At 52.5% G+C, this 26,159-nt stretch overlaps 2 protein-coding genes across 4 annotated transcripts; one reads left to right on the plus strand and one right to left on the minus strand.

Moving 5' to 3' along the window:
- Positions 1–56: 56 nt before the first annotated feature.
- HSPB7 (heat shock protein family B (small) member 7) lies at positions 57–13,624 on the minus strand. 2 transcript variants are annotated; one of them, XM_061600927.1, is made up of 4 exons: positions 13,598–13,624; positions 5,811–5,913; positions 3,449–3,582; positions 57–1,591 (listed from the first exon to the last, which is right to left on the minus strand). In XM_061600927.1, the coding sequence occupies exons 1-4, from the start codon at positions 13,607–13,609 to the stop codon at positions 1,406–1,408; spliced, it is 435 nt and encodes a 144-aa protein (XP_061456911.1). In that variant the 5' UTR covers positions 13,610–13,624; the 3' UTR covers positions 57–1,405. The 2 variants fall into 2 exon arrangements, with proteins under 2 accessions (XP_061456911.1, XP_061456910.1); XM_061600926.1 differs by lacking the exon at positions 13,598–13,624 and adding an exon at positions 7,313–7,498.
- On the plus strand, positions 10,649–25,856 carry LOC133372388 (chloride channel protein ClC-Kb-like). Of its 2 annotated transcripts, XM_061600924.1 has the most exons (20): positions 10,649–10,760; positions 11,578–11,707; positions 13,928–14,056; positions 14,639–14,767; positions 15,712–15,851; positions 16,820–16,897; positions 17,517–17,595; positions 18,129–18,254; positions 18,454–18,538; positions 18,658–18,759; positions 19,394–19,478; positions 19,735–19,911; positions 22,041–22,110; positions 22,319–22,429; positions 23,029–23,242; positions 23,583–23,716; positions 23,957–24,057; positions 24,233–24,316; positions 25,066–25,152; positions 25,671–25,856. In XM_061600924.1, exons 2-20 carry the CDS (start codon positions 11,590–11,592, stop codon positions 25,716–25,718), a joined length of 2,097 nt encoding a protein of 698 aa, XP_061456908.1. In that variant the 5' UTR covers positions 10,649–10,760; positions 11,578–11,589; the 3' UTR covers positions 25,719–25,856. The 2 variants fall into 2 exon arrangements, with proteins under 2 accessions (XP_061456908.1, XP_061456909.1); XM_061600925.1 differs by lacking the exon at positions 22,319–22,429.
- The last annotated feature ends 303 nt before the right edge of the window (positions 25,857–26,159 follow it).

Consider the following 26,159-nt stretch of genomic DNA (forward strand, 5'->3'; position numbering starts at 1 on the left):
ACACACAAGAGAGAGAGGTTTGTTCCTACCCCCCCTCACAAGACTGATTTCTACAGTTCAAGTTTATATTCTTTTACTTAGTATGTTTCCCCTCCCCATTCCCATTTATGGGATGTTGCTGGGATTGGAGGGGGGGTTGTGAAGAGCAGGGGGGGAGGATTAGGAAGCCAATACATACCATCAAAAGACAAGATTTACAGTATTAATTCTGCACATACTTACTTGGAAGTAAGATTCACTGTGTTCCAATGAAACTTTCTTCTTACTAAAAGCGGCTAGATTGCAAACAGGGCTACTCAGAGTAAGAGCCACTGAAATTAATAGGCAAAACTAACTTAGGCCTTTTGATTTCAGTGGGTCTACTTCTAGACACAGCCCTCAATTTGTAAAACAATTTTATCTTATTTAGGACATGTCTCGTAAAACAGCAACATTTCCAGATTTTCAATTCAGAGCCTGTAGAAATCCTGGGAAGTTCTGTCTGGACCTGCAAGGGGCCCTGGGGGTGAGTCGCTGAAGCAGCTCCCCCCAAAAGAGGAGGGGGTGCAGCCTCTTGGCTGCTGAACTGCCCACACAAGATGGAACACAAAAGGCAAAGTGCAGCCACACACATTTCGACAAGAGCGGCCTTGTGATTTAAGAGGCACACGGCGAATAGGACAGCCTGGATGAGGCACTGGAACTGCAGCAATATGCCTGTGACGGATGTATAATGTTGGTGAACCTTTGTTACCATTTCTTGAGATATGCCAACAGGAGGAAGCAAAATTTTGCTTCTCTGAACTGCCAATGCATCAGTCCTTACCGTGAAAGTAATATACAAGGTGCATGCTTGCACAAGGCCACTAGAGAAGACTTTTGTCTAAATGTGCTTGGCTCCACTTTGCATTTTGTATTTCATCTTGATCTATTACGGAATACACTAAAAAGCCCCAAATGTTTGTTTGTTTGTTTATTATTTGGTTTATATCCCGTCCTTCCTCCCAGTCGGAGCCCAGGGCGGTGAAAAGGGTATGCTGCAACCGTTCCTCCCAGGGGAGTCGCTCCATCCCCTTGATCCTTTCGATGGCCCTTTGCTGACTCTTTCCCAGCTCTACGATATCTGTTTTCAGGTGAGGCGACCAGAACTGCCCTCAGGTGCTCCCAGGGGCAGTCATGGGCCCAGGTCTGCTGACGACCTCCGACCCTAGCATCTGGAAGGGGCAGTGGCAGCAGCCGCCGCCAAAGAGAACATGGAAAGGCCACAGCCAAGAAGTGTCCCCCAATAATTTATAATAAACCAAACGCAATCTATTATTATGTACAACGGAGAACAGCCCCAACAGAGAGCAATGAGTAAGCCCGAGCGAGTGCTTGCCCGCCCCCTCCGCCCCAGACCTGTTGCCCTCCCCTCCTCCCCAGGCACTCAGATTTTGATTTCAGTCCGGAAGGTCTGCTGCACGTGCTCTGGGTGCTTGGCCGGGTGCTTCCTCGCCTTGATGGTCAAGGAGCCATCCCCGCCCAGAGCAGAGGCGACAGAAGTGGGGTCCACATCCTCAGGCAGCTGGCACTTGTGGGTGAAGGTGTTCACGATGGTCCCGTCAGCTGCCAGCTGAGTGGGGCAAAGAGAAAGGCGGAGGAGTCAGGGGGCACTGGACTGGACTGGGCCCCTCAAGCCTTCCTTCTCCACCCCAGCCTTTAAAAGGAGGAGGGCCATGATGACCCCCTAGAGATGGGGCACTGTGGGACACGCTGTCCATGGGTGTGTGTGTGTGGGGGGGTTCCCCAGTGGGGAATAAATAACAATGCCTTAGAGCATGGGCAGAGGATGCAGCTGCCTTGCTGAAGCTGAGCAGGTCTGGGCTGGAAGGGAGACTTTTGGTTGGATGTAGTGCTAGCCATACTCAAAGAAGACATATTCAAGTTAATGCACATGGCTGACTGAGGTGCGTGAATTCCAGTGGGTCTACTCTGAGCAGAACTGAGCTGGATGCGACCCAGTGCCTGGAGTTTCATGAAGGTAGGAAGGAAGGAAGCGCTGGGGAGGTAATAGATTAAATAAACAACAGCACATTTTCTTAAAAAACCCACCAGTCCCTTTTCCCCTGGAGGATGCCTTGCCTTATGCGGGCGGCTGGCACCGGGATGCATTGAGGATAAAGTAGATGGGCAGGGCCAGAGCCAGGAGGCCCTTTTGTCTGTGTGTGTGTGTTGTGGGGAGGGGAGGCACTTTCCTCAGACCTCACAGAGGGGGAGCCATATCGACAGAGGAATGGGGCAGGGGAAAATGCCACTGGCATGGAGGGGGGCATTAAGAAAGGGGGCTCTGAAACACTCCCCATTGCCACCACTCCTTGGCCTTGCCACATACGCACCATAAAGCACACAGCTTTAAACTGAGGTTTAAGGGTGCTGAGAATGGTCACTCTGTGGGAGGCAAACTACAATTCCCAGGATTCTTTGGGTGAGGGAAGCCATGTTCTTAGATCGTCTGGTGTGTATCCAGAGAGTCTGAGCAGGTTTCAGCTCCTACTAAGTTGTGACACTCACGGCGGGGGCCCTGGCAGAAACCACACTCTCCTAGCCTCCATACATGGGAGCATCCGCCCTTCTTCCACAGCCCAACACTCAGGCCCCCAAATCCAAAGGCCAATTGCTCGGCCCGCAAATGTCACATCTTCCTTCAAATTGCCCCTCTGGGATTTTCTGGGCAGACGGTGCACAAGGAAGATGGTTAAATGGAGACTGCTGCAGTCGCCACGGCTACTGTCCTGAACATCGCGTTCCCACAGCAGGGAAGCCCCTTTGGTGGCAGGAGGAGAGATCGCCCTGTACTCAGCACAGGCAGAGAGGATCTGTCACCAGGGATAGACGCCCAGGAGGAGGCCTCTTGCCCTGTGGCAATCTTGCTGCCTTTCTTAAACCAGGCAGTGTCCCTCCTGCAACCGGCTTAGACGTCTCTGCAGCACAGCATTGCTTCATTCAGTCACATGGGCAGCGTGCATACCATCCTTCCTTGGCTCGTGAGCTGAGCGGGCGGTGCACCCTAAGTGGTGGCCCCCTTCAGGTGGCATATGCACAGCACATTTAAAGCAAATATTCCCCCCCAAAAAAAAGAATTATGGGAACCATAGTTTGCCCCTGTCACAGCTACTCTTCCCAGCACTCTTAACCAATAACAGTTCCCAGGATTCTTTGGGGGAAGCCATGTGCTTAAAAATGTATGGTGCATACACACCCTCAAACTCAAGAGTCTCAGAAGAGATTTTGCCCTACAAAGGCCAAGCAGCTGTTTTGGATCTACTCAGCCTTCCCCAACCTGGTGCCCTCCAGATGTTTTAGCCTACAACTCCCATCACCCCCCAGTCAGCATGGCCATCCTGAGTGGGACTAATGAGAGCTGGGCTCCAGAACATCCAACTCTCTTCAAAAGGCTGCGGGTAAAGAGGGGGACTCAGGATCCACTCACCTTCTCTGCATGAACTTCAATCTGGTTTTTCGATGTGGTGATGATGATGTCCTCAGGGGAGAAGTCACTGACATCCACTGCAAACTGGTACGTGTCCCCCAAAGTCTTGATATTCCCCATCCCTCCAGCACGGCCTGCTGGGAGAAGGGAGGCCGTTAATCCTGGATCCCTCTACGCAGTGTCCTTCGCTGGGGGCAGGATACTGGGGCAGATGGACTGCTCTGGTTAAAGCTCATCCCACTGACTCTAGTTTGGGGGGCCGGCTGAACAACAACTTTATAGCTGCTCTCTAGGCCAGCATGGTGTAGTGGTTAGAGCGTTGGACTGGGACGTGAGAAACCAGGGTTCAAATCCCCATTCAGCCATGAAGTTCGCGGAGTGACCTTGGGCCAGTCACTATCTCTCAGCCTAACCCACCTCACAGGGTTGTTGTGAGGATAAAATCGTGAGGGGCAGAACCATGTTTGCAAGCCACCTTGAGCTCCTTGGAGGAAAGGTGAGATATAAAGGTGATAACAAATAAATACTAAGCAGGTGCTCCTGGGGCTGCCTCAGCTGCCTCTGGGCCATGCAGAGGAGAGGGAATGCAGGGAGGGAGGGAGAGCAGGGCTGACTATGCACAGAGCGCAGGGTCTGCCTCCTTTTCTGCAGTGCAACACCCAGCGCAGAGGAAGCTGGGGCTTGAATTCAGAGTGTCCCAGTCCCAAAGTCCCCCGGACCAACCTGCTTCCCTGAGAGGGACTCTGCGGAAAAATCCAGCACGACCGTCAAAGGCAAAGAAGAGCCCCCTCCCCATTTGGGGACTTTTAGTTTAGAAAAAAAGGTGCGCCAGGCAAACAATAGCAGTATAGAGGGGTACAAAATGATGCACTCTATGCAGAAAATGAGAGGGGGGGGAACCCTCCTCCCTTAACACCAGGACTCCTCCTGGACACCCGCGAAGCTGAATGTGGGAAGGTCCAGGAGGGCAGCAGCACAGTGGCACAATGGAGCTGGCTCCAGGGATGGCTTTCAAAGGGGATTAGCAAATCCACGGCCAGGGAGAAGGTAATCAGGGGTTGCTGGTCCTCACAGTCACGCCAGGCCTCCCGCAAGAGAACCCCAGGCGCCAGTAATCTGGCAACAGCTGCTGGGCGCATGTCCTGCTTGTGGGCTCCCTTTGGGGGCATCTGGTTGGCCACTGCGAGGAAAGGGGGCTGGATTAGGTGGGCCCCTTTGGCCTGATCCAGCAGGGCCGGTCACCCAAGCACACCACATGGACCAAGTCCAGAAGGCCAAATCCTCTGGTGTCCAACAGGTGTGGCTGGTCCTGGTAATCCACAGGAAATGGTGTCTGCAGGCAGATGCAAGGCAGGGCTAAGGTCTCCGGTGGGGAAAACACATGCCTGGTCTCCAGAAAGGGGCCTCAGAGCAGAGCACCAATAAGAGAATAAGCAGATTAACATGCCAGCCCCCCATTGCCCCCTCTGCTCCATTCCAGATGGACAGCCAGGGGGAAGAGGATTGTGGCTGTGGCGCAGCCCTGTTTGTGTGCAGGAAGCCCCAGGTTCAATTCTCCCCCCCCCCCGCCTGAAATGCTGGATTGCCGCTGTCAGGCAATGTGGTCTGACTCTGCAACAGGCGCTTGCGGTGTCCCCATGCCCCTTCAGAGGGAAGGGCGTGGCTCAGGGGCAGGGCCCCTGCTGGGCACGCAGAAGGTCCCTGGTTCAGCCCCAGCGGCAGCGTCTCCAAAAATGACCTCTGCCTGAGACCTTGGGGAGCCCCCCAGAGCTGGGCGGGCCAAAGGCCTGATGGGGCCACAGGGCAGCTCCCTCCCTTCCACCTGAAGGTGCACATTTGCTTCAAACTGCTTTCAATATTGTACTTCATGCTGTTGTGAGCTGCCCTGGGACCTCACCGGGAAGGGCGGATTTGTACCTTTTGCTTTCCCGTATGGCTTCATTTTCTCCAAATCTTCAGCTCTCCACATTTCTACATCAACTTGTGAATTATTGTATAAATAAAGTCTTCATGAAAATTCCTCTGCATTTTAGTGCGCACTAAATATACACATTTGTGTCTGCAGCTTTGCCTAATAGATTCTCCCCATACACAGCATTTTTGAATGCTAGTTTCCTCAACAGACACATTATGCACCCCTTCCCCTCACATAAGCATGTTCTGTAGAAGTTCTTTGGGTAGAGATCTGCGCTGCAAAATTTAGAGAAGTGGAAATGGAGCAGATTGGCCTTTAAATGCAAACTGAGTCAAATTTCTCCCCCACCCTCAGTAGCAGGTGACGGTGGCAAGTCAAACTGCAAGGGGGGCAAAGAGAGCTTGCCATTCTCTCTCTAACACACACACACACACAGAGTCAACTTGCCTGAGAAACCCAGGGGTTCACTGCGCGGCCTCATGAAGCCTCCAAAATCGTCGCCAAATATCCCGTGGGCCTTCTCCATGGAATGAGCGCTATCCGAGGTCAGCTGTGAAGACAGAATTGGGGGGCGGGGGGGCTGTTGGCACTAAACCAGGGCAGGAGCTGCACCCTGAGGGTGGCTTCAAAGTGATCAAAGTTTGAGGGGCTTTTCTGGGAGAAAAGAAGGTCTGTCCTTCCCCTAACCCAACCCCCTCTTTCTAGAGGCACCCAAATGCGTGTTGGGGGGGATGGAGGGCGGCACCCCTTGAACCCCTTTCCAGAAGCTGCTGCTGCTGTTGCACTTGATGCTTCTCGTGTGGTTGTGTCAGTGGCACCAAGGCAGCTGCGGCACTTATAAAGGCCCTCCAGCCTCTGGGCCGTCTTCCAGAGCTCTTGTCAAAGAGTCTAAATTTAGGCTGCCCGGCATCACTCCTACCATCCTGGTGGAAAGTTTTCCCTGTGGGGGGGGCTCCAAACAAACGGAGGGAGGAGAGAGACCAGGGGTGGGTGGGGGGATTCAGCCTCGTGGCTGGCATTCCTGCCAGCCTTGATAATAACAGCTCCCCCGACTCCATCCTAGGCATTAGACCTGCCTTCCAAAAAAAGGAGCATGAGTGTGCAGGCAAGTGTGTGCAAGCGCATGTGCACAAGAGAGAGAGAGAGAGAAAGAGCAGAGCCAAAAGTGGAACATTTCTGACAACAGGAAAGGATTCCCTGAGATCCAAATGGTGGGAGGTGAACTGACAGATCAAGGCCTAGTTCATCTTGGGGTGAGAACAGCAGATGAGGCCAAAGGGAGCCCATCTAGTCCAGCCTCCCTGTTCTCACAGCAGCCAGCCGGGCGCCCCAGTGGAGGACCTGAGCGCAACAGCAACAGCAACTCTCCCTGCCTGCCTGTGTTTCCCAACAACTGGTGCTCAGAGGCTGGCAGCCACAGGTAGCCTTATCCTCCTCCAAGTTCCTTTTAAAGCCATCCAAGTTTGTGGCTACTGTCTGGCAGAGAGACTCAGTGCCTTTTACATAGGCAGGCAGACAGACGGACCCTTTTTAAAATGTAAATTAAAACCAGCAGAAGTACAAAGATTAATTATGTCTATAAATATATCTCATAATGCACTACCAACAACAACAATAACAATTAGCTATGTTTTATAAAAGTATTTATATACTGCCTTCTCACAAGACATCAGGACAGTGTACTGCAACATTAAAAAGACCCTACAAAAGTAGTACAGAACAATCATTAACTGGCTATTCAAGACAATTTTAAACAACCACATTATAGTTTGAACAACAAATTAAACATGCCTCCAAACTGCCCCAAAGGGGGGGGGGAGAAACTGACTTGATTTATATAGCATGTGCCCTTAAATAACGTTTAGAGGTTATTTCAAAATATTTGAGAGGCTCAGTGCCTTTAGCAGGCTGAAATCCAACACAGAATGCTGTGAAGAGTAAAGCCTCACCTGTGCAAATCCTGCCTGCTTTGCAGCTGCAAAAGGAGTCCAGCCAGGAAGGGAAAAGGGACCACTTGAGCACTGGGGGGGCAGTGCCAGAACCCCTTTTGCCCTCCCCGCCACCCAACACACACACGGTTCTCTGGTTCCTCTCCTTCCTGAGCCTTCGCCCATTTAAGGTTTCATTTCCTGGCTTGCTCAGAGGGCTTCATGGCCCACCCTGTTCCAGGCCCGGTGCCAAGGCAACCAGGGCCCTCCCATCTGGAATGGGGGGGCAGGCAGGCAGGGGGAGGTTGCAGACGGACCGGAGGCATTCCACAGAGGGCTCTGAGCAAGCACAGGATCCGAGCTAAATGCAGCCTGCTGGGTCATCATCGCAGTGAAAGCCTGAGTCACTCTTTGCTCCCTCCTGCCAGCCTGCCTGGGGTCATCAGTGCCACCGCATGACCACCCTCTGGCATGCAAGCCAGGAGTCAGGGCAGGACCCCTCCCCCAATTCCCTGCAAGCGCAGGAGATGCTACCATGAATGGCGCTGACATGCAGAGATCATTCCGAATGGCATAGCTGAGGGTCAGCTTTGCTGGTGCCATATGTTATGGGGGGCAAGCTACCCCCCAGCAAAATATCGGCCCAGGCATCTGATGGTGACCCATGCTCAGCTGCTCAGTGGAACAGAGCCGACGGAGCCGGACAATTTCATTCCAGAGTCCCACGCCTGGGGGCTTTCCTGGAGATGCTGCCCTTGGGTTTGAAACTGGACCTTCTGCACGCCCAGGGGGCTCTGCCACTCCGGCACCGGGGCGTCCAGATGAGCAGGGCGGGAATGTTCTTGCGGGGCCGTTGTGGAGTCCCTGCTCTGTTCCCCACAGAGCCCTGCCAGATCTCTAGGCCTGACCTTGGACAGTCTTGCCCAGGTTGGGACTGGGACCGGCTGCGGGTCACCACCTGCTGATGCTCTTAGCCTCTTCCCACTCCAGCTCAGTCCAAGGCTGCTGCGTCCTGTTCCTGAGCAGTGACTAAGTGCAGGTCTCGCATCTCCCAATATAAGACACAAGGCTTTTCAGCGTCTGGCCTCCCTCCCATATCCAGCTCCCCTCCCTCCACAAAACCATTTCCCTTTGCAGCAGGCCCACCCACCCCTGTCCCAGGGCGAAGCGGGAGCCCCACCAGCTGCCACAACGGGGCATTCAGCTCAGCACTCCAGCCAGTCTTTAACAAGAAGGCGCTGAGTGACAATGGGGCGTTTCCCGTCCTGCGCCACAAAGATCTGTCCATTTCTCCCCCGTTGTAGCGTGCCAGGGTCTTTTCCAAAAGACGCAACAGAAGGCCCTTTCTCCGAACAAGAGGCTCAGATGGCTCTGGGCAGCGAAAGCGCCTCCGCCTCCACGCCTGAGTCAGACCCCAAGAAACAAAAGAAAACGTGTCAAGAGGTCCCACCCCTGCCCCCTCCCTTCCAATTGGTCTTTAAATGCCCCCCCATTACAGGGGTGGAGGCCATTTTACAAGAATGCAAGCATTATCTAGATCAGGCCAAGGCGAGTTCATCCAGTCCAGCCTCTCCCTGTTCTCTCGGTGGCCAAAGATGCGGCAACAGGCAAGCAAGGCCTGAGCGCGACAGCGACTCTCCCCGCGTGCAGATGGCGCTCAGAGGCACTTGGCGTCTGACAGTGGAAAGAAAACAGAGACTTTGTGGCTAGTCACCACTGATAACCTTTGTCCTCCTCCCTGAATGTGTCAGAGCCCACAGTCTGACTCTGCAGTAGGCCAAGAGGTCCTTTCTTTTGTCTGTCCTGAATCTTCCAACATTCAGCTTCTCTGGATGTCCCAAGTTCCAGTGCTACATGATGTGAGAGGGAGGAAAACTTTTCTCTGCCCACTTTCTCGACCCCATGCATGCTTTTAGACACCTCTGTTATGTCGCTTCACCTTTTCTCTCAACTAAAAAGGCTCCAAATGCTGCAACCTTTCCTCACAGGGAAGTCGCGCCATCCCCTTGATCATTTCGGTTGCCCTTTTCTGAACTTTTCCCAGCTCTACAACATTCTTTCTCAAGACAGGCCAAGAGAGTTTTCAAGAGCATGCTGTGTGCTTCAAAAACCTGCATATTCTTTAACCAGCAGAAACTAGTCCCACAAAGGAACACCCCAAGAAACCCAAAATGGAGGTCAGGAAGTGCCAAAAATAAAAAAGTTGCACATGCCCAGTTGATAGAGAAGGGAAATGTGGAGCCAGAGGCGGTCTTAGAGGGAACCGGGCAGCAAGAAATGCAAATAATTGAACATAAGGACACGCCTCCAATGCACGGACCAGACACCGTGGATATTTGTCGGGGAGGAGGATTTGGAGGGGGCTGGAATTTAAACTGTCAGGGGACTAACTAACAGAATAGGCCAAATGGGGATTGTATGTGGAGGCATGGAGGAGCTCAGTTGTCACTCTGAAACCCACAGCGCTGCCTCCGTGCCTATGGGCAGCCCTCAGCTTTTCCCGATAACTAGGGATGGACAAATCTGTCCATTTTGGTCTCCTTCCGTTTCTCATCTTTATAATCTTAAATTCAGTTCTCTACTGCAGGCAGCAATTTGTGATCACTGTTGTTATTTTAAATCCTCATGAAAATTTGACTACAGTAATGTATTATTTATTTAACACAATTTATATACCGCTGGAATGTAAAGACCTCTAAATGGTTTACAAACAACAATGTATACATTTTTTGCTTGCAGATTTGACCAATATAAACATTTCTTGCAAGCAATGTTCCCTAACATAATGCATATTTGTATATTATTTTCGGTCATGTTTTACTCAGTCTGTCCCCACCTTCCCCTAAAAGATGCATTTGTATACACGTCGTCGTTTGACTGAAGAACTGCATTACAAAATTAAAAGAGGTGCAGATTTCACTGGATAATTGTGTTTTAGTTTGGGTATTTTTTCAAGAAATGATAAATAGGTAGTTCCTCATTAAAATGCAAGCAACACTGAATGTCTCCTCCATCGGCCACTTACACAGGAGAAAGGAAGGGGGCTCCTGCTTTTACCAACATGGACCCCTGGGATGTGGAATTTTGGGAACTGGAATATAGACCTGGATGACTCCTGTAACTGCAATCAGATTCCTGGCCATTGTTGATCTGGATCAGAGGATAGCCCTGTAGGGTGGGAGGACAGATCCAACCCAGCTAGCTGTGCCTCACCGCCTTCCCTCAGCTGATTCCTGCCTCTGGGCTGTCTGGCCAGTTCTGCCCAGTGCAGCTCTGTCTGGTTCCCTGAAGGGCAAGTTCTGCAAGGCTCACAAACACCTGGGGATGGTTAGAGGTCAGAGAGAGAGAAGGCGTGGTGGAGAGGGAGGGGGCAACCGGGCAGGCAGAGTGAGTGTGTGTCACCCGGCCAGCACAGGTGCAGAGACAAGACTGAACTCCACAGGGACAGCACGGCTTTCAGACCACAGGGGTGAGTCTTTTGGAGACTCTAGGATTGTTGGGGTAAATGCAGGCAGCATTTACCTGGGAGTAACCCCATTAAACCCAATGGGACTTACTTCTGTGTAAACATGTCTGGAATTACACTTGGGCATAGCCTGGTATCTAAAACTACAAGAGCAGCTACATCTCTTGCAGCAAAAGCCAATAAGGTGGTCTCCCAGCCAAATCTTCTGTTTAGACTATTTTGCTGGGATTGATTCTTTCTAATTTAGCAGTTTGTCAACCTGTGTTGTCTTTTTAAAAAAGTTGCCATGAGTTCTCATTTGGGGCAGAAAGGTGAGACAGAAATGTAAATGAAAATAGATAACATTTTTCCTTAAAATGAAATTCCTTTAGATCTTGAGCCGGGGGTGGGGGGGCTGTGTCATTCTGAATTTTTGTGCAGCCCCGAGCAATTTAGCAGCACAATCTATGCAGGTTTATATGCTTGGAGGCAATCTCATGGCATTCAGTAAGGTATGCTCCCAGTTTAAGAGTGCACAGGATTGCAGTCTCCCAAACTTTAGACTATTTTTTCACACTTTAAAGGGTGGGGGTGCCTGCCTGAAATTCTGCCTGATTTACATTATCCAGGTCCTAACCCATAATTGCACGTGAGTGGGGGCCCTCCTAGGGACTCAGTTGTGAGGAAAAAGGCACTCTGAGCATGCCTAGCGGTGCCCTTTCTGGACCACAGCCCTCAGATTGTGGGATTGTGCAAAAGGTCCAGCTGCTTTGGCCTTCCGCAAGTCTCTTTCATCACACACACAGAGTCACCTGAGGGACCCTTCCCATTTTCAACACAGCCCTGACGGTAGATGGACCCAGAAGGACAATGCAAAGGGAAAGATGGAGCGGAGGAGGAGGAGGACGGCAGGGTGCTGGTGATGGAGAAAAACTGCAGACCCTGGCCGAAAACACGGAGGAGGATCAGAGGTAAGAGGAGCTGGAGGGGGCGGAGGCTTTGAGTAATAAGGCAGGGGCATACTGCCTCTGCATCTAAGCTGGCCCTCAAAACCTTCCACGGCTGGTTCTCCCAAAAGAGGGACTGACACAAAACACGGAAGGCCATCCCTATTATTTATTTATTTGCATTTATAAGTTATAGTGCTGGTCTTTGACCGTAATAAATGACTGCATTTATTATATTTATAAGTTGCTTTTTCACAAGAAGTGATCCAAAGCAGTTTCCATCCTGGACTGGCCTTCTGTTGCTCAAGGAAGAGCACCTGGCCTTTTGAGTTACACAGAACTCTCTGGGCCTGTTTGCACAATCAGGGATCCTGGGATAAAGAAGACCTCAAGAACTCATTTCATCTGGAACCAAAACAGAATTTTGCATATTCAGAACGTGGGTCACTGTTCAACTTTTGCATCCCAAGTTGTGAGACTTACAGTTTTAAAGACTGATATTTGGGATGGGGTTGCTTTAGGACCAGAATCTTTGGTTCATTTTAAATGTTAGTAGTATCTTAGACTGTAAGCTCCTTCAGGTAGAGATCTTACACTTAGAATCGCAGAACGGTAGAGTTGGAAGGGGCCTATAAGGCCATCAAGTCCAACTTTGTAAAGCACCGGGTGCATTGGAAGTAAAATAAAGAACAACATGCCAAGATTTTGCCTGTTCAGATTAAATGCAACTCTCATACAAGCACATTCATAAATGGAAAGGCAGGGGGTAGGGCAGAAATCAAGAGAGAAGGACCTGCGTTCTTTAAAGAGTCACACATCTACGAAACAAAAAAGAGCAAGCAAGACAGTGTGGCTAAAACACTGTCATGGAAATGTCCCTTTATGCGGACAGGGCCTGTTGGTTCCAACAGCTCTATCGGATGAAGACGGAGCTCTGTTGGTCTTAAAAACTGGCACATTCTCCAGCCAACAGAAACCGTATAAAAGCATCCGAGAGGCCCGATGTTCTGAAGCAACTGGGCTCCATTTTTTTTTCCTGACAGAGATGGAGTCTGTGGGGGCTTAGATTCCAAAGCGGTGACCTGCAGAGGGATTTAGCTAATTGACATGCTCAGCCAGTCGTTTCTGCCAGCAATGTGGCCCCGTCTGGCCATTTTAAAAATATGCCCTGGAATGGATATGTCCCAGACGTCCGTCTGTTTTCCCCCAGGTAGCAGGGAGGGGGTGAGAGCTGATTCCATTTGGTGCTAAATGGCTTGGAAAGGAATCTGAGATTGTCCCCCCCCCAAATTCTACAGGTTTAATTAACCTTTCCCCTGGTCCAGGGAGGGAGGGGCAGGTTGTAACTTCCAGCAAGTTGGAAGGGGGGCAGGGGAGTGCTGAGGTTTCTGCTGTCCCCCTCCCTTCATTTAGCCCCCATAACTGGGGGGGGCACACATGATTTAATTATCAAGATTTTCAAATGTATGCATGGTGCAGGGAAAGTGAATAGAGAAGTTTTTCCTTCTGCCCTCACCCTACAATAACTTAGGGCCACCCAATTAAACTGAGATTCAGATCAGACAAATGGAAGGGCTTTTGCCCACAATTGCAAAATTCACCAATGGAACTCTCTGCCGCAAGGTGTGGCAAGGGCCCCTAGTTCAGATGGCTTTAACAGCAGAAACTGACTAACTCATAGAGAGAAATTAGTCTGTTGCAGGAGTGGGGAACTTATATTATGCTCCCGAGATGCTGCGAGACTCCTAGCTCCCATCGGCCCCAGTCAGCATGGCCCATGGGCAGGGGTGCTGGGAATCCAGCAACATCTGGAAGGCCACATGTCTCCCCCCAAAAAACCCTCCTCTATTAGACAACCAGCCCACCTTGGAGCACCATCTACAGGGGAGTAAACAGCAGGAGAGGGCTACTCACCACCCTGTTCATGAACTTTTCAGAGACCTCTGACTGGCCACTGTGAGAAAAGAGGGTGTTGGCCAAATGGTCTGGTCCAGCAAGGCTCTGCCCTTACGTCTGCCGGTTAATTCCTGCAGCAAATTAATTCTTAAACAATGTGGCCTTAACATTCCTCAACAAGATCTTTAACAATCAAATATTGAAATCTCAATATTTTAGGTATTAGGGGGGATTCCAATGCGCGCCAAATGCAGCGTCTGGAAGAGCCCCCCCTTCCTCTGCTGGGGTTCTTCCGATGGGTGCCAAATGTGTTTGACTCCCCCTGTGGTCCTCTGCTGCCCCCTGCAGGCTGCCTGGAGTGCGTCAAGAGGCAGCTCTACCGTGTGGGCGATGACTGGTACTTCCTCTTCACGCTGGGGGTCATCATGGCCCTCCTCAGCTTTGCCATGGACTTCACCGTCTCCAGGATGGCCAACGGTAACAGCTCCCTCCCAACCACATCTCTCATTCTCAGAGGTCCCGTCTGCATTTCAGGGGTGATCCAGTCCTTGGATAAGGTCTCTGGAACAGCAGCCTGGACTAGAGATGTGAAGACCCGGAGGGGAGAGGACAGAAAATCTGAAACTGAATTTTTCCAAAATCTGGGGGGAGGAGATAAATGAAAACAAAATCTGATCCCCCCCCCAATTTTGCCCCCCTTCCTCCCGGTTTCCTCCCAGGCCTTCGCATCTCAAGCCACGCTGGCTGGGTCTGGTGGGCGTTCTAGTCCAACACATCTGGAAGGCCTTTGAAAGTCTTCCTCAAAAACAACCTTTCCTGCAAGGCTTTTCAAGGGATGAGGGTCAGGGGCCTGGGAAAATGTGGGGTAGCCCTACGGGTCGTTGCTGGGTTCCCAGCTGCCATCAGCCCCTTCCAGCCAGCATGGCCAGTGGTCACGGGTAAGGTGGTGGTAGCGGGTGGAGCCCACAGAGTTTCCTGTCCTTGTGTTCAGCTGTCCAGTTTACACCTGTTAGGAGCTGTGCTCAAATGGATACGTGGATTCCTGTTCCGTCTCTCTAGCCCACACGTGGCTTTACCAAGAGATTGGGGATTATCCGGTGCTGAAGTATCTCTCCTGGACAATGTACCCCATTGCCCTGTCAGCTTTCTCCACTGGCTTCGCGCATAGCATCACACCACACTCTGGAGGTGAGTCGGGGGGGGGAGAGAACAGGGGGTTGGCCACTGGTGGCCAAGATGCGAAGTCCTGGCCCATCCTCAAACCGCCAGCAACTGAACAGCCTGCCCATCCCCACCTCTCTGCCAGCAGTCTCCCTCTTTACCTGCTGCTTCTGCTAGATTCCCTGGCCTCTTACAGGAGAGGGAAGAGAACGGGAAGGGCCATCGGGAGCTTCTGCGCAATCACTTCTGGCTTATCCGGAAGTCTGCACTTTTCATTTCATATTTGTGCCTCCTTTTCCTTCCAAAAGGAAGCTTCAAACAGCTGGCTCAAAGTGTAGAGACAGTTCTTTTGCACCAGCAGGATGGCATCCCAGACTGGGTGCAGGAAGCCACTGAGTTGGCATTTGGGGGCCGTAGCTCAGCGGCAGAGTGTCTTGCTTTGCATGCCAAAGGCTGCACGTTCAATCCCTGGCAGCATCCCCAGGTAGGTCTGGGAAAGGCCCCGTGCCTGAAATCCTGGACAGCTGCTGCCAGTCAGTGCAGACAGTATTGAACTAGATGCACCAAGGGTTAATTCTGCATAAGCTCCCTGTGTCTTAAGGAAAGGGCCGTGGCTCCGTGGCAGAGCACCTGGTTTGCGTGCAGAAGGTTCCCGGTGCAATCCCCGGCATTTCCAGGTAGAGCTTGGAAAGACATCTTGTCTGATGTCCTAGAGAGCTGCTGCCAGTCAGTGCAGGCAATACTGAGCTATATGGATGAAGGAGCTGGCTCGATATAAGGCAATTTCCAATGTTCCCACTGTGGGCAGGAGAGAAGGGGGGGGAAGATGCAGGAGGAAAAGAGGCAGATCCGGCTCAGGAGCCCCCAGGAGCAGTTTCCTAGACTTGTTGATGGCCGTTGGAGGACCAAAGTGCCCCACCCTGGGTTGGGCACTCACCAGCCCTCGCCCTCTCTCTGTGTGCCTCCACCAGGTTCCGGCATCCCTGAACTCAAGACCATCCTGACGGGGGTCATCCTGGAGGAATACTTGGCCATTGAGAACTTTGGCGCCAAAGTGGTGGGGCTGACCTGCACCTTGGCCTGTGGGAGCACCGTCTTCCTGGGGAAAGTCGTAAGTGATCACGGGGAAGCAGCTCTCCAGACTTTGCCCATGACGGGGCCTCTATACATTTTTTTAACTGCCCCGTCCACCATTTGGACTAGTCCTGTGGTCTCTTGTACATACATTAACTCCCTCTGCCAGCTTTAAAGTAGCGAGAGAAATGAGCTTAGTTCTGGGGGAGGCGAGTTCAAATCTACCTCTGCCAGTAGCAGCTTCTAGCATGTCACTGACTCATTATTTGTCTTTCATCGTATCCAAAACAGAGATCCAAGCGGCTATATGGGCAACAGCATTTTACAATGCCAAGCTGTCACGGTGCATTCCAGAATGCAAAATCCTTGCCTTTGCATGGGGATGCGTCCAGAAAACAGTGGGCGGGTTGGTGGGGGGGTGAGCTTTTAGAGCAGCTCACACCAGCTGGCTGTCCTCCAGCTCTTTGGGACTCCCATTGCCCCCAGCCAGCCAGCCAGCGTGGGACATAGGGGCTCAGTGGGAGTGCACCCGCTTTGCGTGCAGACGATACTGGGTCGTCCCAGCAGAATCCCCACGCTGAGGAAGGCGACTTCAGAAGCATTAAACACACACACCTTTCCTACCATAAATAGTTGACCAGCAGCCCCATGGCAGATATTTTAAACTCCCCCAAAGTCATAATGCAGAGAGTGTTGGAATACCACAAACGCTTTGTTAAAAAGCATTGCTCCACCAAGGGAACTTTGAAGTCTAAACTAAGCCAGTTTCAAATCAGGCCTAGCTTAGTTTTAAACAGACATTTAAACTTCCATTTGAAAGGTACAGAAGTATTCAGGCGATTTGTATTGCCTGGGGATGTGGGGGGGTGTCGCTGCAGTTTCTGCCCCAGATCCCCATAAGAAACATAGCGGGTGGTTTCTTTGGCTGGTTCCCACACGCTCTTGAGCAAGGCAGCCTGAGCACTTGTTGTGCAAACCTTGTGCAGGAACTCTCCTCTCTTCCAGGGTCCTTTCGTCCACCTCTCCAGCATGATCGCTGCCTACCTAGGGAAGATTCGGACCACTGTCTCTGGGGAGTATGAGGTAAGGGCCAAGGGGCAGTGATGCTCTCCAGGGGCTAAGAGTGGAGGGGTGTGCCTGCTTACAGACAGACACCTCCTCTGGACCACTGAGAGACGGTGTGGCGCAGCAGTTAGAGTGTCGGACTAGGGCCTGGGAGACCAGGGTTCAAATCCCCACTTGGCCATAAAGCTCACTGGGTGACCTTGGGCCACTCACTCTCTCTCTCTCAGCCTAACCTACCTCACAGAGTTGTTAGGACAGGTTGAGAACCAGGTGTGCCACCTTGGAGGAAAGGTGAGCTATAAATGAATAAATTTAACATACCTTCTGATACCTTCCTGTATGCATAACCTGAATGAATGAAGACCCACACATAGCGTTTTCAATGGGTGCTTTTCGCCAAAGTGGGGATCCTCATCACCCTGTTCAGTCAACTGAGCACAGGGCTGGAAAGGTGTTAAGCTTGACTGGCTAACGCTGGCCACAAGGCTTGCTTTCGGGCAAGCATGCCGTTAGACAGACATTTTCAGGAACCCCCCCCCCCGAGAATTCACATTCAGCTGTGCTGACTCTTAACCAGCCCAGAGAGGCACTGAGCAAATGGACTCTCTCTCTCTCTCTCTCTCTCTCTCTCTTCTAGAATAAAAGCAAACAGAACGAGATGCTGGTGGCAGGGGCAGCTGTGGGGGTGGCAACCGTCTTCGGGGCTCCCATTAGCGGTAAGCTGGACCATTTGTGGTTCAGTGGCAGCTGTGCAGACACTCAGCAGGCCACACGACTGTGAGGCATTGTCATTTGATGCCTGGCATTCTGCGTAAACCCCCTCTGCAAGAGAGATTGGGTGTCTCCGTAATAACGGGTTGGTTTTAAATGTTTGTGTGCATGCGTGTAAATACATACATATACACAAACACGTACAGGCTGAGCCGGCGTGGCGGCCAGAGGGTGCAGGAAAAAGCACACCAGCTAGCAAGGTCATAGCTTTGAGCCACTCAGTGGCTCAGATTCAGTGAGCTGCAAAGTTTACAGACCGTGGATTAGGTTGCTTTTGGTCACAATGCTTTGTCTTGCTCACTCAAGCATCTCATATCCAAAGCGGAGATTTAGCAGGCAAATTGGTGCTCATTTTGGGGCTGTTTTGGCATCCTGGTTGTCAGTTGATGACCACTGCTTTACCTGGCTTCTGGCAGAGCCTTTTTTCCCTGCTGGCCCAACAGCATCTCTTCATAACATGGTGCCTGGTCCCACCCAGGGGTCCTCTTCAGCATTGAGGTCATGTCCTCCCATTTTGCTGTCCGTGACTACTGGAGGGGCTTCTTTTCGGCCACCTGCGGGGCCTTCATGTTCCGTCTGCTGGCCGTCTTCAACAGTGAGCAAGGTAGGAAAACCGAGCAAGGGAATAGCCTGGAGATGCAGGAAGAGCGGGCTAGGGAGCGGGGTTGGGGAGTGCCCAAATGATGGAGGCAGAGACCCTTCCAGCTTAGCGCTGCTTAGGGCTGCTCTTCCTTCAGTTTGCTTTGTAAGTCGGACACGTTGGCCAGAATGTTTCAGAACTCTATTGGCTTTCTCCCCTGCAGAGACCATAATGGCTCTCTTCAAGACCAGCTTTAAGATCGATTTCCCCTTTGACCTGCCAGAGACCTTCGTCTTCATGTTCTTAGGGTGTGTGGGTCTCCTTCCTCCCTTGCAATGCAGCCTGGGGGAGGGAGGGCAAAGGAGGTGCTGTGTGCGCAGCAACCAAGGAGAGTGTAATGCTCCCTCCCTGTCCTGCTTCCTTGCAGTGCAGTCTGCGGGGTCGTGAGCTGCGCCTACCTCTTCTGCCAGCGCTGGTTCCTGGGCTACGTCCGGAGGAACTCATTCACAGCCAAGCTGCTTGCTGAGGAGTGAGCATCTTGACAAAAGGCAGCGCCTCAGGGGAGCCGTGTGCTGGAGCATAGCAGGGGGCGCATCTGTGGGGAGTGTGTTCCATTTGGGCGGAGAGCCAGGGCTCCCGCGTGCCCTGCTCAGACCATCTGGTTGGCATTGGATACAACACTTCCTCTCGGCCTCAGTCTCCCACTCTGTAAAATGGGAACAACAGAGGCTTGCCTTGCAGAGTTGTTGGGAGGTCAAGTGAGATAAACGTGTTATGAAAGCAAAAATGAGTAACAGCAGCTGCAGGTCTTTCATGTCTTTAGCATCATCTTCCATAATAAATTGCAGAATCTGACTTTGAGAACCGAATGAACAGGTTATAGAATACTAACAGAAAAAGCAAATTCTGGCCAACATGCCTTCAACGTTTTGCTTAGGTTGGGAGGCAATCCAGATTGACCAACATTTTGGACTTTCAAGCTTTCACCTGGCACAGAAATTTTCATCACTTTCTGCCTGGCAGGAGAGTGCTGTCTCACCTCTAAAGCATGCAGATTCCTACACCAGCTGAGCCTGGCCCAATGAGCTTGCTTTGTTTTGCTCTGAACTGAGCACAGCTCGGGGTCTCTAACCCTGAACTATTGTTTGGGTCTGCTTTTCCAGGAAGCCTCTCTACTCGGCGCTGGTAGCCCTCCTGCTCTCCTCCATCACCTTCCCCCTTGGCCTGGGGCAATTCATGGCCTCCAGGGTAAACACTGGTTGTTGCTTTCTGGCATCCCTCCTTCCAAACAAACAGCACCCTCAAGCATGTGCAGAGTGTCGCTCTCTCGCTGCAAAATAACCACAGGCGGCTCCTACCCCGACAGCAGCCAACGGGTGGGCCACACCCCCATAAGTCTGGGGGCACCTCTTGGTCACCTTCAGGGAGAAGATATGGCCCACTGGCAGTGAGGGGGGCTCCGCTTGCAGCAGTCCTTCCAGATTCCTGCTTTTCCTCCCTACAGCTGAGCATGAAGGAACTCCTCACCTCCCTCTTAGACAACCGCACCTGGAGCGCCCTTTCCCCCAACGCCTCAGCGCTGGCCAGGCCTCTCCAAGTCGACACCCAGAACCTCTGGCTAGAGTGGTGGGACCCGAACATCACTGTCTTTGGCACCCTGGCCGTCTTCCTGGTGATGAAGGTACCTTAATGGACAGACAAGGTCAAGATGAAGGCCAAACTCCCAGCCCCCTAACTTCACCCTCCAGCCCACAAGCAAAGTTGCCAACTTACCAGCCCCCTTTCTTGTGCATTTGGTAGCGCCGCCACTCCAGTCCCAATCACCCTCTGGCACCTTAAACGGGGCAACCTCAGGATGTGACCACGAGAGCCACAGGACCACTTTCTGTGGGCAAGCCTGAAGTCTAAAGCAGGCCACCACCACCACCCTGATTTATCCTCCTGGGGAGCAGAGAGACTATAAACACACCTGCTGGGTGTCAGAAAAAGAAAAGGGTTGTTACAAGAACCATAAACCATACAGGCTAAAATAAATCCCAACCCTGTGTATACAAGCCAAATTAGAGCAATTGCCAAGGGCCTTATAGCACTGAGCAAATAACAAAACTGAGCTACACCGACATCTAAGTACCTTCAGCGGCCCCACAGCCATTCCCATTCCCAAGCGGCCAGCTGGCCCTCCCAGGCCTGGCCTCAGCCGGCAGCGTCTCCTTCCAGGGTGGGGCCTGCAGCCTCCTCTTTTCCTTGACTGCGGGTCCTTCCAAAGGATGGGCCCACCAGAGCCTTGAGGGACTGGCAGGCTGGGCCAGCCCAGGGCCCAGGCGAAGGCTTCCAGGCCTCCTCAAGTCAAACAGGCCTCAGCTTGAAAGAAGGGCTTCCCCCCAAGACCCCTGGGCAGTGTCATTTGCGAAGGGTGCTTGTGAGGAGACCCCTGCCCATCCCGCTCACAGGTCCAAGGGAGAGTCGACAGGGGTCCCCTCTTCCCAGGGAACTCTGAGAAGTCTGTCCCTGGGAGGGGAGGAGGGGGTCTCCTCACAACTCTCAGCACCCATCGCAAACTACACTTCCCAGGACAGGACAGTGCTTGGCGCGGGTGGTGCGGGTGAGACTTCTGGGGGGCCTCTGCCCCCAAAGGTCAGTGCAGGATGGGGGGGCTTTCCACTGCTACCTCCCCAGCGTACCAGAGCACAGCGGTGCCAAAGCTCCCCAACAGAGGGAGAGGAAGGCTGACCCCAGAAGGTGCTCAGAGCTGTAGGTCTGTGAGGAGCTTAGCAAACTACAGTCCCCACGATGCTCCGTGACTCTTAAGTTAGCAGTTTTCTTTGCCTGGAGTCCTGCAGAGAGCCAGTGTGGCCTAGTGGTTAAGGTGTTGGACTACGACCTGGGAGACCAGGGTTCGAATCCCCACAGAGCCATGAAGCTCCCTGGGTGACCTCGGGCCAGTCACTGCCTCTCAGCCTCAGAGGAAGGCAATGGTGAACCCCCTCTGAATGCCGCTTACCATGAAAACCCTATTCACGGGTTGCCGTAAGTCGGGACCAACTGGAAGGCAGTCCGTTTCATGTTTTCAGAGTCCTGCAACAACTGACGTCTAGCTCTGGAATTTTCAACACAGCTCTGGCGGTGGTGGGGAATGCGACCCTCAGACACCCCCCCCCGCTTGGCCCTTCCACTTTTTTAGTGGTTTTTTTTTAATTTGAGGGTATTTGGTTGTTGGGTTTTGGGGTTTCTTGTTTTAGGAGGTAGCCTCGTGTGTTGTTTCATTTTGGTCTTGCATTTTATTTGTATTGGATGTGTCTGTGTGAGTAATTTCTCCCCCCCGCTTTTGTTTTTTTGGGGTGGTGGTAGAGAGGAATTCTGAGCATTGCCAATTTGTTCATCTGTGAAATGGATAGTTTGTTGTGCTCATGATTGTTTCTGTATAAAACCACACTAAAACCAGCAATAACACATTGTGGAATGTCTGAGCAAATGTTTTAAAAATGGACAAAGCTGGGCACCAAACGAGCTTTTTGGCAGGGGTGGGAGAAGCATGCCACATTCTAGGTGCCACAACTGAAAAGACTGTTTGTGTCTGTGTGTGTGTGAGAGAGAGAAAGAGAAATGAACACACAGAGGGCCTCCGATGAAGAACAAAGGGTTTGGGTGAGTTTGTTTTCAACCTTCTGTGATGCTTTCACCTTCAGAAGTTTGTGTGTTCATGGGTATGCTGTGGCGTCACAGGCTGGCTGAAAGCAAATGGCTGCCTGTTGCTGCACTGGCCATGGAAACCAAAGGGGCCCTCAGCCTCCTTTTTCTTGCTCTTAACAGTTCTGGATGCTGATCCTGGCCACCACCATGCCTATGCCCGCAGGGTATTTCATGCCAGTCTTTATTTATGGTAAGTGCCTCCAATCTCCCCCCCCCACACACACACACACCCCTTCACATGACCCGCTCCCTGTCTCTGCTGCTTTGAGCTGCCAGGCGTCAAACAGGGACGCAGAAGCAGATCTCGAGGACGATTAATCCAGTGTGAAAGCAGTTTGAAGTGTGCAGTGTAGACATAGCCTAAAAGGAGCAATCTCCTTCCCTTTTCCTCCCTGCAGGGGCTGCCATCGGGCGCCTGGTGGGGGAAGCCGCTGCCTTGCTCTTCCCCCGGGGCATCTCAGCGGAGGGGGGGCTCAGCCTCATCACTCCTGGGGGGTATGCGCTGGCAGGTGAGTCTGCAACAGGGCGGGGGGCAAGCAAGGATATTGGGGCAGCCAGAGGCAGACAGCTATGACTGGGCAGCCATTTCCCAATGTTCCCACCTGGGGAGGAGAGGGCCCCCGCCCCACCTCCAGGCTCTTCCTATCTGCAAGAGGGTCAAGAGGAGCCCCCTCCCCTCCTTCCCAGTCCCTAGGAGTGTGTGTGTGTGTGAGAGAGGGGGGATCCCATTACAGTGATCCCCTCCCTTCACCACAATTCCTAGGATCCTTTGAGGAAGCCATGATAGTTATCCTGGCATGAAAGAGATCCTGGCACAGAGCAGAGCTGGGCCGGCAGAGTTGCTGTCAGTGGAGGGTTGGAAGGCAGAACTGTGTGTGCCCCATGCATCCTCTTGCCATAAGATTCAGCTCCCAGTCTGGTCGGCGATGGTGCATGGATTGGGAATGTGGGGGGCGGGTGGGGTGGGGTAATGCCACCTCCTCCTTTGCCTCAGGCCAATCCGCCCTTTCCCTGCATGCGATAGGAGACACACACCCAACGGGAGCCCCCCAACTGCCCTCCTCCATGCCCTGCTGTTCCTCCAGCCTTTGCTCTGCCTTCCCTCCAGGGGCGGCGGCCTTCTCTGGCTCGGTCACCCACACCCTCTCCACCGCCTTGCTGGTCTTTGAGATGACGGGGCAGATCGCCCACATCCTGCCTGTCACCCTGGCCGTGCTCATCGCCAACGCCATTGCCCAGAAGTCCCAGCCCTCCTTCTACGATGGGACCATCATCGTCAAGAAGCTGCCCTACTTGCCTCGCATCCGGAGCAGGCACATCGGGTGAGTAGATGCTGCCCTGCCCTTTCACGCGTTGGCCACGAGCCAAGGGCTCGACCCCTTGGCCGCGGAAGGTTGCAGGATGCCAAGTGTCTCTCAGACATGCGGAAGCCTGTCCGGGAAAGAACACTCTGCACATGCTCAGAGTTTCTCCTGCCTTGTATTGCTTTGATTACTCTGACGGAGTGTGGGTTTATTGGGGGGAGAGAAGCATTCATTCACAGGCCTTTTAGCAGCCCACAGACCCTCCTTCTTTCCAGAAAGTTGTTCCCTGCCAGGCCCTTACCAGGTACTTTTGTGTGTGGGGGGGTTATCCATCCAACGTGTTTCCTTCCACCTCCAGCTCCTACAAGGTCACCACAGAGGAGTTCATGAACACCGAATTCGTCCCCCTGCCCAGGGACGCCAGCTACCAGGACATCCTTGGGGTGGTCACCTCGACAGATGACCCAGAATACCCAGTGGTGGACAACACTGGTACTTGTCTTAATGTGAGGGGGGGCAGGGAGGAGCTCCTTCCCTGCCCCACTGCCGGGCTCCTGGCTCTTCCCTCCCTCCATCTCCTCCTGCCCCAAACCTTCCCACGGACTTGCCTGTGGCATCCGACCCCTTCTGGCTTCCCTTGGGGTATCCTGACTGGCCACCGTGTGAACTGGCTGCTGGTCTAGATGGGCTCTTCTCAGGGCTCTTTTATCTTCCCACCTCTCTGGCCCACAGAAGCGGCGATGTTGTTGGGAATGGTCCAGCGATCCGAGCTCATAAAGTTTCTTCAGACCCGTGATGATGCCAGCCTGCCCCACCAGGAACATAGGGAAGAGGTGGGTCGTGCAATCCTCACAAGTCCTTGCTGCTGAAATGACAGCCTCCTCTTGGGTTGGGGGGGGTGGGTTTTTAGCACTCAGCTGCCCATCCTGCAATGCAGCTTAGCGATTGCGGGGGGGGAGAGCAAGTCTGGCTGAGCCCCCCTTCAACGTTTATTTCCCTCTCTTGCAGCCTGCAGCCTGCCAGACCTTGGAAGGCACCTGCGCCATCAGCCCAGTGACGCTGCAGCTGTCACCTTGGATGTCTCTCCACCAGGTAAATTGGAAGGCGAGTGGGGAGAGGGGGGGCAAGGACTATGGATAAAGCGTACCAGAAGGTGATCTTGGCTTTGTTCTTTGGCATTTAGTTAGGGTGGTGGAATGGGGCCTCCTTGTTCAGAAGCAGTCTACCCCTGAATGCCATCTGCTGGAATAGTGGAGAGGGCAGCGGCTGCCTTCACGCTCCACATCCTGCAGCGCAGTTCCCGCTGTGGGAAATGTTGATGGACTGGAGAGGCCTTCAGGGCTCTTCTGATGTTCTCTGTGGAGGGTTCAGGGGGAAGCAGTGAGCGGAGGGGAGGATTCTATTATCATCATTACTTTTAGGAGGATGAGCTCTCGGGAGGGGAAATGTGACAAATTCTGCCCGCCTCTCAATGCTAGTTTTCTGTTGCAGATTTAGTAAAATAAAAAAGCCACAGAGAAACTCAGCAAACAGCTAAGCACTGTGGGTAGTTCGGCCCTCTCTCTAGTCTACCTCACAGGGTTCTTCAGAAAATAAAATGGGATCACACCTCCATGCACACACACCGCCCTACAAAATGAAAGCGCAAGGGCATGCTCTTTGTGTGGTCCTCCCAGGATGCTGCCACCTCCATGGAGACAGGCTGGCTGGCTTTTTGGGATGCAGGGAGCCCGACTGGAGGGCCTGTGGAACATGCAGATGGCCCATAAGCTGCCCTGTTCCTCTAGGGCGTGCTGACCCTCACCCCCCAATCTTCCCCCTCCCCATTTTTCTCCTGACAGGCACACAACCTTTTTGTGCTTCTGAATCTGCAACAGGCCTTTGTCACACAGTTGGGCAAGGTAGTCGGAGTGGTCTCCAAGAACGAGGTAGGGGCATAGCTCCCTTAAGCTGGGGGTGGTGGTTGGGGGGGCAGGTGGTAAGAGGAAGGGGATGAATCCTGCCCCCCCTTATGGGTCCTGTGTGGATTGACCTCCTCCTCTCGAGGTAGAGATGCTGATGGCTGCCCATGCAGCCTGGTGCCCTCCAAGTGATTGGACTGCAACTCCCACCAGCCTCAGCAAGCAGTTAGATTGGCCAAGCGACAGCCGTAGATGGAGCCCTGCGCCTGGGGAGACTTGCATTCAAATCCCCCGCTCAGCCACAAAACTCACTTGGGTGACCCTGGGGGGCAGTTGTACTCTCCCAGTCTAACCTACCTCACAGGGTTGTTGTGAGGGTGGGAGGGAGAACCCTTTGGGGACATGGGAGGAAGAATAAACAATTCTGGAGGTAAGGGATTCCCAGTATCTCGGTGGTTAAACTGGTCCTCTAGTGGTACTCGGTGGTTAAACTGGTGCCCCCATGTTCATCTCTGAGAGCCTCCTTCATGCCTCTTTTTCTTCAGGTAAGGAGAGCCATTGAAGATCTGGCAAACCCCAAATCGGCAAAATAATAGAGAACAGCTTATGCTGAAAAGGAGCCCCTGCCTCCACCCACCCCCCAGACATTGCAGAGAACCAGAGGGACTAGAAACACAATCTAAGAAGATTCCTCTTCAATGTTTTCCGGTTAGATTCCTGTTGCTTGTTAACTGGTGCTGATGGCAAATTAAAAATGTATTTTCACACCTTCTTAAGCCTGTTGGGGAAACAGGAAGTGGGAAGATGAGGGGAGAGGGGATGTACATGGTTTGCCCTTTTAAAAATCTTGCGTACCTCAAAAAGTATTTACTGAGTAACTGAGAAATACAAAAAATTCCCCCACGCCATTTACAAGACAATGGAAGGTGTGTGCAAATATTAGGGGCTGAGCTGAAATGGACTTTAAAATTCACCACCCGAATTTCTGGGGTGGGTAGAAGGCATTTCTGTGGTTTTCAGGGTGGGGTCCAGAA

The sequence above is a fragment of the Rhineura floridana genome, chromosome 18, assembly GCF_030035675.1.
Source record: "Rhineura floridana isolate rRhiFlo1 chromosome 18, rRhiFlo1.hap2, whole genome shotgun sequence".
Classification (NCBI taxonomy): domain Eukaryota; kingdom Metazoa; phylum Chordata; class Lepidosauria; order Squamata; family Rhineuridae; genus Rhineura; species Rhineura floridana.